The 13,380-nt window shown below is 60.5% G+C and overlaps 1 protein-coding gene across 12 annotated transcripts in view; it reads left to right on the top strand.

Annotated features, from left to right (window-relative positions):
• The window catches only part of MEF2D (myocyte enhancer factor 2D), a 31,562-nt gene extending 27,234 nt beyond the window's left edge, over window positions 1–4,328 (top strand). For 11 of the 12 annotated variants that reach the window (XM_086768253.1, XM_086768249.1, XM_086768248.1 and 8 more), the window contains one exon: window positions 178–540. In XM_086768253.1, the coding sequence (XP_086624379.1) occupies window positions 178–508 (331 nt within the window). In that variant the 3' untranslated portion in view covers window positions 509–540. Of the gene's footprint in view, window positions 1–177; window positions 541–3,687 lie in introns of those variants that run through there. The other variant, XM_086768252.1, reaches the window with a different exon arrangement.
• The last annotated feature ends 9,052 nt before the right edge of the window (window positions 4,329–13,380 follow it).

Genomic DNA, 13,380 nt, shown 5'->3' with positions numbered 1-13,380 from the left:
CCAGGCACAGGATGTGTGGGTTGTGAATTCTGTGGATTGAAGGGTAAAAGGCCACCAAAAAGATGAGTAACAAGAGACTTCCCGTTATCTCCTCCTCCACCTGTTTCTCCCCCTTCCTCCCCCCACTCTCTTCTTCCTCCTCTCCCAACCTCGCCCCTCTGCCTTCCGGATGCGCAGACAAGGGAGTCACTTGTCCCACACCACCACTTTGACTGTCAACACCAACCCCAACATCAGCATCAAGTCGGAGCCCGTCTCGCCCAACCGAGAAAGAAACACTGCCACCCCGCTCAGCACCTTCCCCCACCAGCCCCGGCACGAGCCCACCGGCCGCTCGCCCGTCGACAGCCTCAGCAGCAACACCAGCTCCTACGAAGGCGGCAGCGAGCGGGACGATCCCGCCCGCCCCGATTTCGGCTCATCCCTGGGTCTCCTGCGACCCACCAGCGAGCCCGAGGGGGAGAGCCCGTCCGTAAAGCGCATGCGGTTGGATACCTGGGTCACATAACGGGTCCCCGCCGTCCCTGGGAGCGCCGCCGGCTCGCAGCGGGGCCGCGGGGAGGGGGCGGGAGGGATGGGAGGGGGGACATGGGGACGAAACGGGTTATGGGAATGGGATGGGGTGGGGGGAAATTATCATAAACTGCCTGAGAAATAGCTTTAGGATTTTGTAGGCATTCATTCTAGCGCAGCAGGTGAGGCACGCAGTACATACGGCACTCCTCGGCCGGGGGCCGCGGGCTCGGGAATAGCCGGGCGCTTGGGGAAGCAGAGGGGACGGAAATCAAATAGCTGCGTCCTCACCAGAAAAAAAGCAATCCCCGGCGATGCTCGTCCCTGCGAGCCGGCGCGCCAGGTGACATCAGTGCCCGCTGACCAGCGAGACCCCCGGGACTGTGGTCCCCCCGCCCCGGGGGGCCGGACCGTATCCCTGGAGAAGAGCATCTGCGGCAGGCCAGCTCCGAGGGCCGGGACACGCGGCATCCCCCGAACGCGCCTCCCAGCAGTGCCCGCGCTGCCCGAGCTGCATGTGCTGGGAGCGGCCGCTTGGACGCCATCCAGCTCCCAGAAAGGCTGAAGGGCTTTGGCAGGCACCCGTTTTCCTAAAACAGGGTTTTCCTACGCTGGCTGTCCTAAACCGGCTGGGAAAGCGGGCTGCCGTCGGCCGGGGGCGGCGTGGAGAGCCCGGCTTCGATGTTAGACGGGATGGAGATGCATCCGCGGCCCGCTTGGATCCCAGGAAGCTGTGTCGGGGAATCGGAGGCAGATTTCTAGGGCGTGATCCTGATCCTGTTTCCTCCACTGTTTCTGGCTGCGGTCGTTTTAAAACTGGGCTGCGCCTTTCCCAGATGCCGAGGGGAGGGCCCTGCCGTGGCTCGTTCGAAGAGGAAGGATGCATTAGTCCTGCTTTTAAAGAAAATTGCGGGTTTTACCAAACAAATTTTGTAACTGCATTTTAAAAATGCATTCCCGTTCCACGTGGGCCAAAGCTTTAAATTGGAAAAGTAGGAAGAAACGGTTTTTATTGAAGGATGCAACAGAAATAATGATCCTTTGGGATTTTGCCTGAAGGTGTCTAGGCCTCAAACAGTGAGGGTGAGCTGCGCAGAAAATCTGCCGAAGTCTTGATGGAGTGATTTGGAAGGAAAAAGGAGGAAAATCCAAGGAATTTCCTCGCCTTGCTGCTTGCTCCGGCAGTTTCCCAGGGACTGGCACCAGCACCCTGACCCCAGGACACAGCAGCCAGCTCAGAGCTGAGGCTGGAGGAGGAAGGGTCGTTCCGGGCTGGCGTGGCCTTTGGGGACGGGTTTCCTCCCCGCAGGCGCTCTTCTCCGGGAAGCCGATCCCCCGTCCCCGTCCCAGCCTTGCATCGCCCGCGTGGGGACAGCCCTGGCCCTGCTCCCCCGGGGTCGCGCTCGCAAACCGGCACAAAACCTGCCCGGACGCCGCCGTTGCTGAACGGCTCCTTCGGCCGCCGGAGCCTGGACCGGCTGTGGGGCCGCGGAGGAGCCGGGAGCTGCGCTGGCGCCGGCGTCACCCCCTGCCCGGTGCAAAAAGAGAGGAGCAAAAGTTGCGGTAGGGTGTGCCCCCTCCCAGCGCCCTGCGCCGAGCGGCCGGTGCCCGGCCTGCTGAAACCAGCACGTTGCATTAACGTATCCCGGCAGCCAGAAACGGATCTGTGGGATTTACAAACTGTTCCCAACTCGGCATTACTGCCCACGCTCCTGATCAGAAAACCAGTACCAAAACGTTGGTTGTGGTGAAACGAACGGGACAGCTTAAAGTGAAGGCTGGAGGAGAGGAGATCCTCTAGGAACTGGGTGAAAATGAACAGCTCTGAGAACCGACGGGCAAAGAGGGGGGCGCGGCCGCATCCTGCCCGGTCGGCTGAGACGTTGCCGGGGCTCTGGCACGGCCCTCCCGCGCCGGCGTCCGCCCTGGTGCTCCCTCCTCTCCCGGCCGAGGAGCGGCTCGGAGCGCGGGGCCGCGGCAGAGGGAGCGGGGCGGCCGATGCTCGGCGCGGGGCTGACCTGGCGCAGGGGCCGGCGGCGCTGGGGCGAGCACCTTGCCCCCAAATCCCCGCCTGCGGGACAGGGCCCCAGGCCGTGGGCTGGCTAAAATTTCCCCAGGAAAATCTTTGGAATATCAAATTTCTGCCGCAAAAGTTTTTCCAAATTATGATTGGTTGATTTTTTTTTTTTAATGATGCATTTTGAATTCCCTCTCCTGCTCCCGTGCTCCGGGGAGGGCTCCTGGCAGGTTTTGTGCGGTTAACCCCCCCGTCTCCCCTCCCCGGACCGTCCCCCCCGGGCGCCGCGCTGTGCTGGGAGACGCTCGCATCTCGCCTCCAAAACTCCGGCGCGACGTTGGCAGCAGAAGCGGATCTCCCTCCGTCGATCCATCAGGAAGCGGGAGAGACGCTGCGGCCCGCGGTCCTCGCCCGCGCTGCGCTCCCCGGTCCGGCGATGCCGGGCGCACCGGACACGCACCTGAGCTCTTTGCACGGCCTTGCTTTGGAAATTAGGCGGGACTGACGCTGTCTCATCGCTCTCAGTTTAAAGATACGATTTTTTTTTCTTCTTCTTCTTCACAAAAAGAAAATAAACCAAACCAAACGGTTTCTGCCCCACTGGGGCGCGGCGTGGCGGGAGGTGCCGGCAGAGCGGCTCCCGGACCCCGCTGGGGAGGAGGCCGTGGAGACCCCCCCGGCGCTCGACGCCGTCGGAGCATCGGTGCGGAGCAACCCCGAACGGGGGGAAAAAACAAAACCAAAAAAACATTTTTGCTCGTTAACTTCACACCCCGCCAAGGTCACGCTTTACCTGGAAGCTGAGAGCTGGAAAAACCCCACGAAGCAGGAGACGGGAGCGCGCGGGGTTCCGCCGGGACGCGGGGTTCCGCCGGGACGCGGGGTCCTGCCGGGACGCGGGGTCCCGCCGAGCGGTTTGCGGGGCGCCCAGCCGGCCGGGAGCGGCGCGGCGGCGGGACGCGGCCGTCCCGTGGGTGCCGCGAGCGAGTACGGCTCGGGGCAGGGCGAGGGCCCGGCGCGTGCGGCGGCAGCGTCACCGGCGCGGCGAGACGGTTTGGGCGCGGGTTTGTCGAGGGGCTTTGTTTTGTGAGGGCTGGGGTTGTTTTATGATTCTCTATATATTTTTTGTCTGGGTCATTGCTCTTTGTTCCCCCCAGGCTGTAGTGCCCAGTGACTCCTCCGCGTTTTCAGCAACAAAGCGACAATCTAAGAACCCAACACCCTCCTTCGTGCTTCTATGAATATGTTTCTGATCTAATTTTATTTCTCGTGCTCATCTGTACTGTTGACAGTTACAATTGTGTATAATTTTTTTTTTTTAATTTGGAATTTTTGCGTTGTATAGGGTTTAGTTTTAAAATATATATATATTTTCCATTTTTTAAAAAGGGGTGTTGCAAAAAGAATTGCACGATTTAAATGACAATAGTTAAAATGCTGCAGTTTTTAGAGATGTGGAAGCAAAATGGAGCTTATTTATTCTCAAAGGCTATAAAGGTGTAAAATGCATGAAGATAAAAAAAAACATTTACAAAAAAAAAAAAAGACAAAAAAAGTGTAACCTGAACAAAGTGTAGCGTTAAAAATTTTAAAGGATGACAACAACGAGAAAAAAAAAAAAAGAAAAAAAAACAACAAAAAAACAGCTAATATATTGTGTTTGGGCTAGTTTGCTTTTGTTTTTAATTGTTCCTTTTTTGGAGAATGAAATACAATTGTGTATATTTTCATATAAGAAGTATGCACTGATGTTTCCCAGATGATCTATGACTTTCTAAAAGTGTGGTTACTTACCAAAGGCTGTTTCTGATCCTTCCCTTCCCGAAACCTCCGCGGACCGCTGCAGCGCGCAGGCCGGGGCTCGACGCCGCGGGCCGCAGCCAGAGGTAAGCCGGGGCGCTCGGCTCTCCGGGAGCGGCTGCCGCGCGGCGCGGACCCTCCTGCGCCCGCGTCGTCCCTGCGGCCGCTCGGGACCCTCTGCTCCCCGCGGGGCGACGGGGACGCGGGGGCGGCTGATCTGGGGAGCGCGGGGCTGGCGGCCGCGGTGGGCGCGGCGGGCCCCCGTCCCGGGAAGGCTGGTCTTCTCCCGGGCTTTGGCGGCGCCCAGGCCCGCGCGTTTTTGGGGTGTTTGTGCCGGCAGTGGCGGGGACGGGCTGTGGCCGGCTCCACGGTGTCCCTCGATGGGACGACGGCGCGGAGAGCAGCGTTGCGGGAGGTGGAAGTGGAATAGAGGGGACGTCCACGTGCCAGGGGCGCAGGGAGCCGGCATGTGTCGGGAGAACCGGGGGCTTTGCCGCCAGCTGGTGCAGAGAGGAAGAGGATGGAGAGAAGGGGGCGGCGGGGTCTGGCATGGGCGCCGCGGCTGCCGGCAGCCGTAGGAGCAGGACGGGGTGGGACCCCGTAGGAGCAGGGCGGGGATTTGGGGATGGAGCGGGACCCTGAACGATGCCTCGAACCGGAGATACCGGGGTGGGCTGCCGGGGCGCGTTGGGAGGGGATGGGGATGGCAATGGACAGATGGGGACGGTCCCACCCGCTCGGGGGGCGGTGGGGCGCGAGGGGCCGGGGTGACCGCGTGCTAGCGGGGCGTTTTTGGGGGACGGCGAAAAGCGCGGCCACGCCGGGGCTCAGGTGGAGGCTGCTGGTGGCGAGGGGCCGGCGTTGCGGTGGACGGCGGGGGTCTGCACGAGGGGCACCCCCGTGGCGGGGATGGGGCCGCCGCCACGGCTGGGGGTGCGAGGGCAGAGCGGGGCGTTCAAACCGGAGCCAGTCACAAAGCGCCCGCGCGCACTCCCGTGGCGAACGCGGGGCGAGGAGAAGGGAAAAAGGCTCCTTTTCTCCCCCTGGTTTTCCACTTTTCAAAAAAAATCCCAGCAAACCAGGGAAGAAGTAGTCCATTTACAACACCCCCGCCCCGTTTTCCTTGAAAATTCCAGCCTCTGCGCTTTCCCCCATTTACGTTGCTCCGCTGGGAAATTCCCACCCCGAGACTCGTGGTGGGAGCGGGGAAGTTGGTCCCCAGCTGTGGGAGAGGCCGCGAGCCGCAGCGAGCTGGGGGGCCGCGCGGGGCAGGGGGCTCTCGGCTGAGGGCACGGGCTGGGGACGTTCCGGGGTGTTTGAACACACAGAGCGGCAAAAGTTGACCCCCGCGCGCCTCTCCCGGGGCCAGGGGTGAGCTGGTAACCGCGGGCTTCGGCCAAAGCTTTGCTCTGGTTTCCCTTTGCTCTCCTTTTCTCCTTTTCCCTTTTCATTTTCCCTCTCTTCTTTTCCTCCCTTTTCTTTTCCTCTTTTCTTATTTTTTCTGAAAAACCCGACCGGACCCGTAAACCCAGCAGGACGTTTCTCTGCCTCCGTCGCCGCTCCCTGCCCGAAGCCAGAAGCCGTGCCCGGGCTGTTGCGGGGCCTTTCCCGTTATTTTCTCCCTTTCTCCGGAGATTCTCTCTCCCTCGCCTGTCCTCCCCGCTCCGCTCCTGCAGGTTTTACCCGGCTGCCGCGCTGTAAATAGCGAGTTGCGATGTCAGCAATGGTCACAGAAAACCGTGCTCTGGCTTTTTTTGGTTTATTTTTTGTGGCTGTGTTGATATGCAATGAGATTATATTTTCGTCAGAGTTTGTTGTGCTGCTGCTGACCGTGGACGTGGCCGGATCGTACGGCTCCTGTTTAACCCTCTTCCCCCGCGCCCGTCCCTCCCTGCTCCCCAATTCTCCATGCCTCGCACCCGGACCCCGCCAGGCTCCCCCCGGGACCAGCGCCTGCGCCCCAGGGACGTGATTCCGCGGAGGGTCCCCGGAGCGCTGGCGCTGACCCGCGGGGCCGGGGGCTCGGCGCACCCCGGGGCATCTCGGAGCGAGGCGGCCTGGTGCGCAGGGATGCTCTGGCTCTTGGCAGGAATCCGGGACCTGGGAGGAGCGGCCGGGGTTGTCCCTGCTCCCCGCCGGTGGAAAAGCCGGTGATTTCCAATTTACTCCTCCATTCCCTCCGAGCGCTGCCTTTTCGGGAATATCCTTGCTTTAAGCCAGAAGAGGGTGGTGTGGCTCTGGCTGCTCCGCGTGCCTTGCCGCGCCTTCGGAGCAGGCTGGGATGATTTTCTGGGAACTGGGGATTTCGCGACATCCCCAGCCCATCGCTGCCAGGAGCAGCAGAGGAGCTGGAGGCCGGGCCGGGCCGGGTTGCTGCCCCCTGGCATTTCCCGCAGGGTGGGGGAAAACGCTGGATTTCTGCGCTTTGGCCGGGTTTGCAGCAGGCGATTTTCCTACCGGTGCCGCTCGAGCCACCGAGACGTAGAGACCGGCGCGGTTCCTCGCTGTCCAGGCGTGACCGCGCCGCAGAGTGGTACGGAGCATCCTGTCCCGGGTGGGAACGCGTTGGCGTAAGACGAAGGCCGGGGCCTCCTCGCGGGCTCCCGGCGTCGACCTTCGAGGCCGAGGGACGAGGCAGCCCTGTTGCGCGGCCCGGGCCCCGGCTCCCTTCCTCCCCATGCCTTTTTCCACGCAGTTTGCCGGCAGAGAGGGCGCTGAACCGGTGGAGACCGTGGCGGCTGTGCCGCTGTCCCCCCTTGGTGGCCTTTGGGTGGGGTCCTCGTCCGTACCCCGTCCCCTTCGCGCCCCGTGGCTCAAGCGAAGCCGGTCGGTGTTGGCGTGCGTGCAGCTGTCTTTGTGAGATAGAACGGGCCCTGCGAATGACGCGCTAGAAGGAAAAAGAAATAGATTTATCGTAACCCCCCCCCAGCGCCTCCCTGCGATGCTTCGCTGGGTGTCCCCGCGGCTCGGCGCGCCCGCACCGGCGCAGGCGGCTCTTCCCCTCTCCGCTCCCCGGGACGCTGCGCAGGCAGAAACGAAGCAGAGCGTGCCCTCCCCCGGGTGCTTTTATTTATTGTTTGAGAAGCAATTTAAAAGGAAAAAAGTATAAACTCTGTATCTATAAATATATATATATATATTTTTAACCTCTTTTCTTTTTTTCCTGATGCTCCTCCGCCCCTGTGTGTGTGTGTGTGTGCGTGCGTGCGTGCGAGCCAGGGGTTCCGCGCCCGCGGGCGGCAGGTTGGGGCGCGGGGACCGGGGCGTCCTCGGCACCAGCTGTTCGGCGGCAAAAGCGGCAGCACTGGGAGGGGAGGGAGGGCTGATGCCAAGAGCTTGTGAAATTTTAGCCGGCATCTTTTGACCAATTCCATCTTTCTCGTGAGTGTTTGCGCCCTTGGGGTCTGGCCTGGTCGCGAAGCTCCCGAGCCCCGGGGACGCGGTCGCCCCCGTCCCCTCCCGTCCCCGTCCCCGCCTGCACCCTTGACAATCAGTGGCTCCTTCCCAGGGACTGCAGCACGTGGTTGAGACGTCCGGTTCGGTTTTTCGATATTCCTTTTTTTTTTTTGTGCTGTATGGTGACGCGATATTGTATATTCCACAATAAGGAAAAAAAAAGGAGATAAAAAAATGATTATAATAATAATAATTACCATGACAAATTCTTATGAGTTTTGTTTGGAAACTCTTTCACTATATTTGTTGTAAAGAGGTTTACTATTAAAAAGAAAAAAAATACACGTTTCTGATAATTTTCTGTGCCCCGGCTCTTTCTTTCCCGCCCTCCCCAGCCCCGTTGCGGGGCGCAGCGGGGTCTCACCCCAGGCCCGGGGTTCAGGCTCCTGCCAGGAGCCCGGAGAGGTGGAGGTGATGCCACCGTCCTGGCTCCCACGACCGTGGATGGACCGTGGGACGCGGCCGGGGCAGCCGCGGGGGTTGGAGCGGGGGGTTGCCCCGCTCTCCTGCTCCGCTGTCCCTGATCTCCCATCCCAGTCCCACGTCCGCGAGGGATCCGACCGCTCGGAGCACTGGTGGGCGCCCCTGGCTTGGCGGGAGCCCTGCTGAGGGCGGTGGCCGCCCTGGGATGCTCTTGGGGGTGACGGTGGTTCCCACCACGGGGTTTCCAATGGTTCCCGCTGCGGTTTCCGGTGCCTCCCTGCGGACCGCGCGTCCCTGGGCTGCTGGCCGAGATGGACGCCCCAAGACACCCCGTGTTTCGTCTCCCACGCACCCTCACAGCCTCCTTCTAGGTCAGGCACCGTGGTTCCTACCCAAACGCGTTTCCCGGCGGGTGTCGGAACGTCTCCTCAGCTCCCGATGTCACCGGGACGTGCCCGGCCTGGAATGGGAGCCTTTGCCAGGAGATGGGATTGCAGCTGGGCTGCCAGCCGGGACGCCAGGTAAGCGTGACCACCCCAGGGCTGCCGTTGGGTGGGGGTCTCCATCACACCCCCCCCCCGCCTGTCTGCTGGGTGTCTTTGGGGTCAGGATGTGCCCGGGGGGGGCAGCAGCACCCGGCTCGCTCTCTGCAGGGGGAACTGGGTCTTTGTGGGGGGAACTGGTGGAAGCAGCAGATTGGGGTGTGGGGCAGATCCGTGCACCCCATCGCGTCCCCCCACCCACTGCAGGGGGGCTGTGGGTCTGGGGGGGCTGTGGGTTTGGGGGGCTGTGGGTTTGGGGCTGTAGGATTTGGCCCCCACAAGGCAGCCCCCTCCACCACAGCCGGGCCAGATCTCCACTAAACTGGGTCAAGAGCGGCCTCCTAGCAAAAAAAGTCCCCTTTCCACCCCAAAACAGTGGGGGCGCAGGGGGGGTCCCCTTTCCCCCCAAAGCCCCCGCGATTTCCTTCCTTCCGTGCTCGAGCTGCCACCGTGCGAACTTCACGCAAATGATGAAGTTCCTGCAAACGAAAAGGGGATGCGGGGGGCGGGGGTGCATCTCCGCGTTTCGCCGCGAGGTGGCGGCAGAGCGCGGCGCACGGCGGCGTTGATTGACAGCTGCCACTCACCGCGGCGCCCGGGGGCCAGCTGGAAATGCGGGGTTTGGGTGGGTGCGTGGCTGCGGGCCGGCCCGGGGCTGCCAGCCTGGGCCGTTTTGGGCCCCAGCGTGGCGATTTCCACGTCCCGCTGTCCCACGCCCCGCGCGGCCGGGCAGCTCCCCGGTTTGGTGTGAATTCCTCGAGAAGAAGCGAAAGCAGAGGAACGCGCTTTTCCCGCCCCAGCAGCGAGCTTGACGGGCGCCGACGAGACGCGCAACCCACGCCGGTGCGGCAAGGCCCGGGCAGCGCCCGGCTTGGAGCCGCCTGGGGCTCACGCGGCCGGATTCGGCGCTGCCGAGGGGCTCCCGGCGCTCCTGGCGCCGCGTGTCCCTGGCCCGGGACAAGGGGCTTGGAGTCAGGGTTCCAAGTTCTCCACCTGCGAGAGTTTTCTGGGCTGCAAGGCCTTGCTGCTGCTTTGCTACCGACGCCTTCGGTCCACTGAATGCAGGCAGCTGGCCCCAAAAAACACCCAACAAAACGTTTTTGTTGGAAAACGCCATTTCATCAAATTTGCTTTTTTTTTTTTTTCCCCAGAACTGATGCTGGTCCCCCCTGCACAAAGCTCTCGCTCTTCCCAAGCCAACGATGTGAATACGGAGGGTTTATCAAAAGGCACTTTTGGGAACCGAGCGAAAATCATGTTTGTACCGCGGCTCCCTTTGGCGCTGGGGAGCGGCCCTGCCCTCCGGGGACCAGGCAGGCGGAGGAAGAGAGAGGGGAGAGAGAGAAAATCCTTCGCCCCGAATCATTCGGCTGGCAGCTTGGGAAGGACGCGGAGTTTTTCTCTCCGCATTTTCTAAGTTTTGGTAAAGGCGGAGGCTGGAAGCTGACGTTTGCTTCCTCCGCCTGTGGGTGACCCTGGGTTAAAGCATCTTCCAGCGCAGGTCCCAGTTTCCCCAGTAAGATAATCGCTCCCTGCAGCCAGAAGCCATTCTTTGTGTGGTCAAGGGGTGGTAAAAGGACAGCAACTGCCCCCAGCCTGTGGGCGAGCTCCAAGCTGCCCCAACCCCTCGTTTGACAGACAGCCCCACTCAAACTTTGAAGTCGATCCAAAGCCCAGCAGCACAACGGCACGCGCAGGATAAATCTTTAATCAGAACGCAGCTTTCCCCCCTCAGAGCCTGCGCTGCCGCTTACGATCGCAACGCAAATCAAAAGAAAGCAGAGTAAATAATTCATCGGGAATCTATTTCTGCTTTCCCTCCGCGGGAGGCTCGGAGGCAGGGCTCGGGGCGAGCGGCTGTCGGCGTTCGCTCCGATGAGCCAAGGGACGGATAAATCGCCGGTGACTTTGGCTTCCGCTTTGCGCAGCCCCTGGTTCCGCGGGGCCGGGATGCGATGGATCCCAGTGGCGCGAGCTCCACCAAACGCGCTCCCCATCCCGTCCATCCAGGACTGCAGCGCTGGATGCCAGCGCCTCTCCCACCCATCCCACGGGAAGACGCTCCATCCCGGAGAGCATCTGCCCAAATTCACCCCCAACGGGAATCCATCCCGCGAGACGACCCAGCAGGTCTCACCGATCTCCATCCCTCCCTCTCCCGAGCGCATCGCGCCCACCTCTGCGCACTGCTTATGAAAATAGCGCTTCCCGAATCCAGCTGCGGCGGAGCCGCTCTGGCCGGCGGAGCTGCGCCTTGGGGGGGCTCGGCTCCTGTTTGGCCGCTAACGTGGCGCGGAGGCGTGGGAAGGATCTAAACATTCAGGCAGGGTTGGCAAAGCTGTTGGGAGAATAGTGCAGAGTGTGCTTTTGGAGGATCATTATTATTATTATTATTATTATTATTATTATTATTATTATTGTTGTTGTGATCATCATTGGTATTATCATCTGAGGAGCGCTTGGGCCTATACATTGATAAACGTCTGACACGGCACGTTGTTCTCAGTCGTTAGTGGAAGCAAAAAGCCTCTTTCTTGGGGTTTTTGGTTTTGTTTTTTTTTTAATTTTATTTCAGAGTCACGCTCCGCGGCACAAACTGTAAAAATGCACCTTAAGCCCGGCCCAACCAGCCAGGTCGAGCCCTTTCTGTTAACAATCCCCCGCCCCATCCTTGAAATCTAAAGTCGTGAAGGCTTTCGCAGAAAATAATGGATCATTTTCCCATTTACCCGCGATTCAAGGATTAATAACTAATCCCATCAAAGGACATCTGCTTAGATTGTTCCTTGTCAGCGAAAGTAAATAGCGGCTTTTAGTCCCCAGACCTGGGCTGCTCTGAGGTCATTGCGCCCAGGGAGCCCCCGACGAGCGCCGGCTTTCTCCTCCGCTCCCGCTGCGACCGACCCCGCAGGGAGAGAGCAAACTTTGCTGGGCCCCGGACACAAAGGTCATTCGCTCGCTGGAAGGAGATTTTTTTCGGAGAGGCCGGGTAAGCGGAGACCCCCGCCCTCCCCCGCGGCTTCGGCGGGGGGTCTGCAGCCCGCCCGGCCCTGCCAGCCGCCTGGTGCGGCCGTGGCGGAGGGGTCCCCCTTCCAGGCCGGGGATGCCGTGTTCTCGGGGAAGTTAAATGGGAAAAGGAGAAAATGTGAAAACATTTGGGGCTGGGGCCAAAAAAAAAAAATTTCTCGGCGGGAGGCAGGTGCAGGGGGCTCCGCGCCCTTGGGGGCGACGGGTACGGGACGCTACTGGTCTTGAGGGCAGAAGCCTTGGGAAATAACGAACTTCTTGTTAAACACCGGGCTGTCGCCGCGTGACATGCGTTTTCAGCAGCTGGGGCTCCCGAAGCGGCACTAAAAAAGCTGCTTTTTGGGGGGCCACAGAGGCTTTCGGAAGGGAGCTCGGGCCAGGTGGGGCTGAACCATTAATTTGCCATTAATGTGGGCAAATTGCCCCAAATAAGAGGAGCTCTGCCTCTCTCTCTGCCCGGGAAGCTGCTCCGTAAGTACCAACGGACAGGCAGGGGCACCTCCGGAGGAGACATCCCACGGGATCGCCCAGCGAGGGCCGCGGCCGAGCCCGTCTCTACTTTTCTCTCCTCGTGCCGGGCTGGAAACGAGAACCAGGCGCCCGTGCCAGGCGGTCGGAGGATGCGTGTTGTAAGCATTGCAGAACACCTAAAATTAGATTTTTAATTTTTTTTTCCCTTTCCCCTACCAGAGCACAGCGGAGTGTCTCATCCATGACACCAGCTGTGGATTTTTTTTTTTTTTTCTCTTGCTTTGGAAAAAGCTTCCTCAGAGATACAGACAAAAAACCCAGAACGCTGCTCCACCCTCTCCCTGGCGCGCACAAAATAGAAGAGTAATTACAAATGGGGGCCCAAACCCAGATCTCGCTCTGGGCTACCGAGGGAAATCTTCCTTTGCCGCCGGAGCGGCCGGTCCGGCTGTGCTCGCCCTCCGGACCCCCCGACCCGCAGACCCCCGGGCTCCATCGTCCGAACTGGGCTTCAGTGCGGCTGGGGGCACGCTTGCAGGCACAGCCAGCGCGAGCTCGGAAGGAGCTACGCTGAATTACAGGAGAGCAATTTCCCGTATTTTCTGCCGCTTGAATGTGCACGCGGGGAATGCGTGAGCACCCCGTTACCCCTTCAACGCCCAGAGAATATTTATTTAAACGCACAGGGCTGCCGTCAGCCGTGTGCCCGAAGGCCGTTCTCCCTGACCCCAATCCCGTCCAAAGCCGAAGAAAAGGCTGCGGCGAGCGCTTGGGGCTGGCCGGGGTGGGTGCCGGGGGGGAACGCCACCAATTTTACCGAGACAAAGCAGAGCTCCCCTCCAGCGTGGGAAAAGAGAATTTTTGTATTTGCTCCGGGGCTTTTAAAATTTCTTTTTTTTTTTTTTTCTCCTGGTTTGGGGCTGAGCTGAAAGGAAGGACACCGTCACATCTCCAGCCAAGATGGTTTGATATAAATGAATTTTCTTCTTTTCAGCCTCCAACCCCCACCCATCCGAAGCCCCCAGGTCACGCGGGCGCCTTTGAAGGCACCTGGGCATCGTTTGGGCGAACGGTTAAAAATCTCCACCTGAGGTAGGAAACCTCTGCCGGGAAGGTGGCACGAGGCCTCGC

This window comes from Chlamydotis macqueenii, chromosome 28, assembly GCF_036417535.1.
Source record: "Chlamydotis macqueenii isolate bChlMac1 chromosome 28, bChlMac1.mat, whole genome shotgun sequence".
Taxonomy (NCBI): domain Eukaryota; kingdom Metazoa; phylum Chordata; class Aves; order Otidiformes; family Otididae; genus Chlamydotis; species Chlamydotis macqueenii.
Note: the sequence above shows the minus strand (reverse complement) of the source record. Positions and strands in the feature narration are given on the sequence as shown.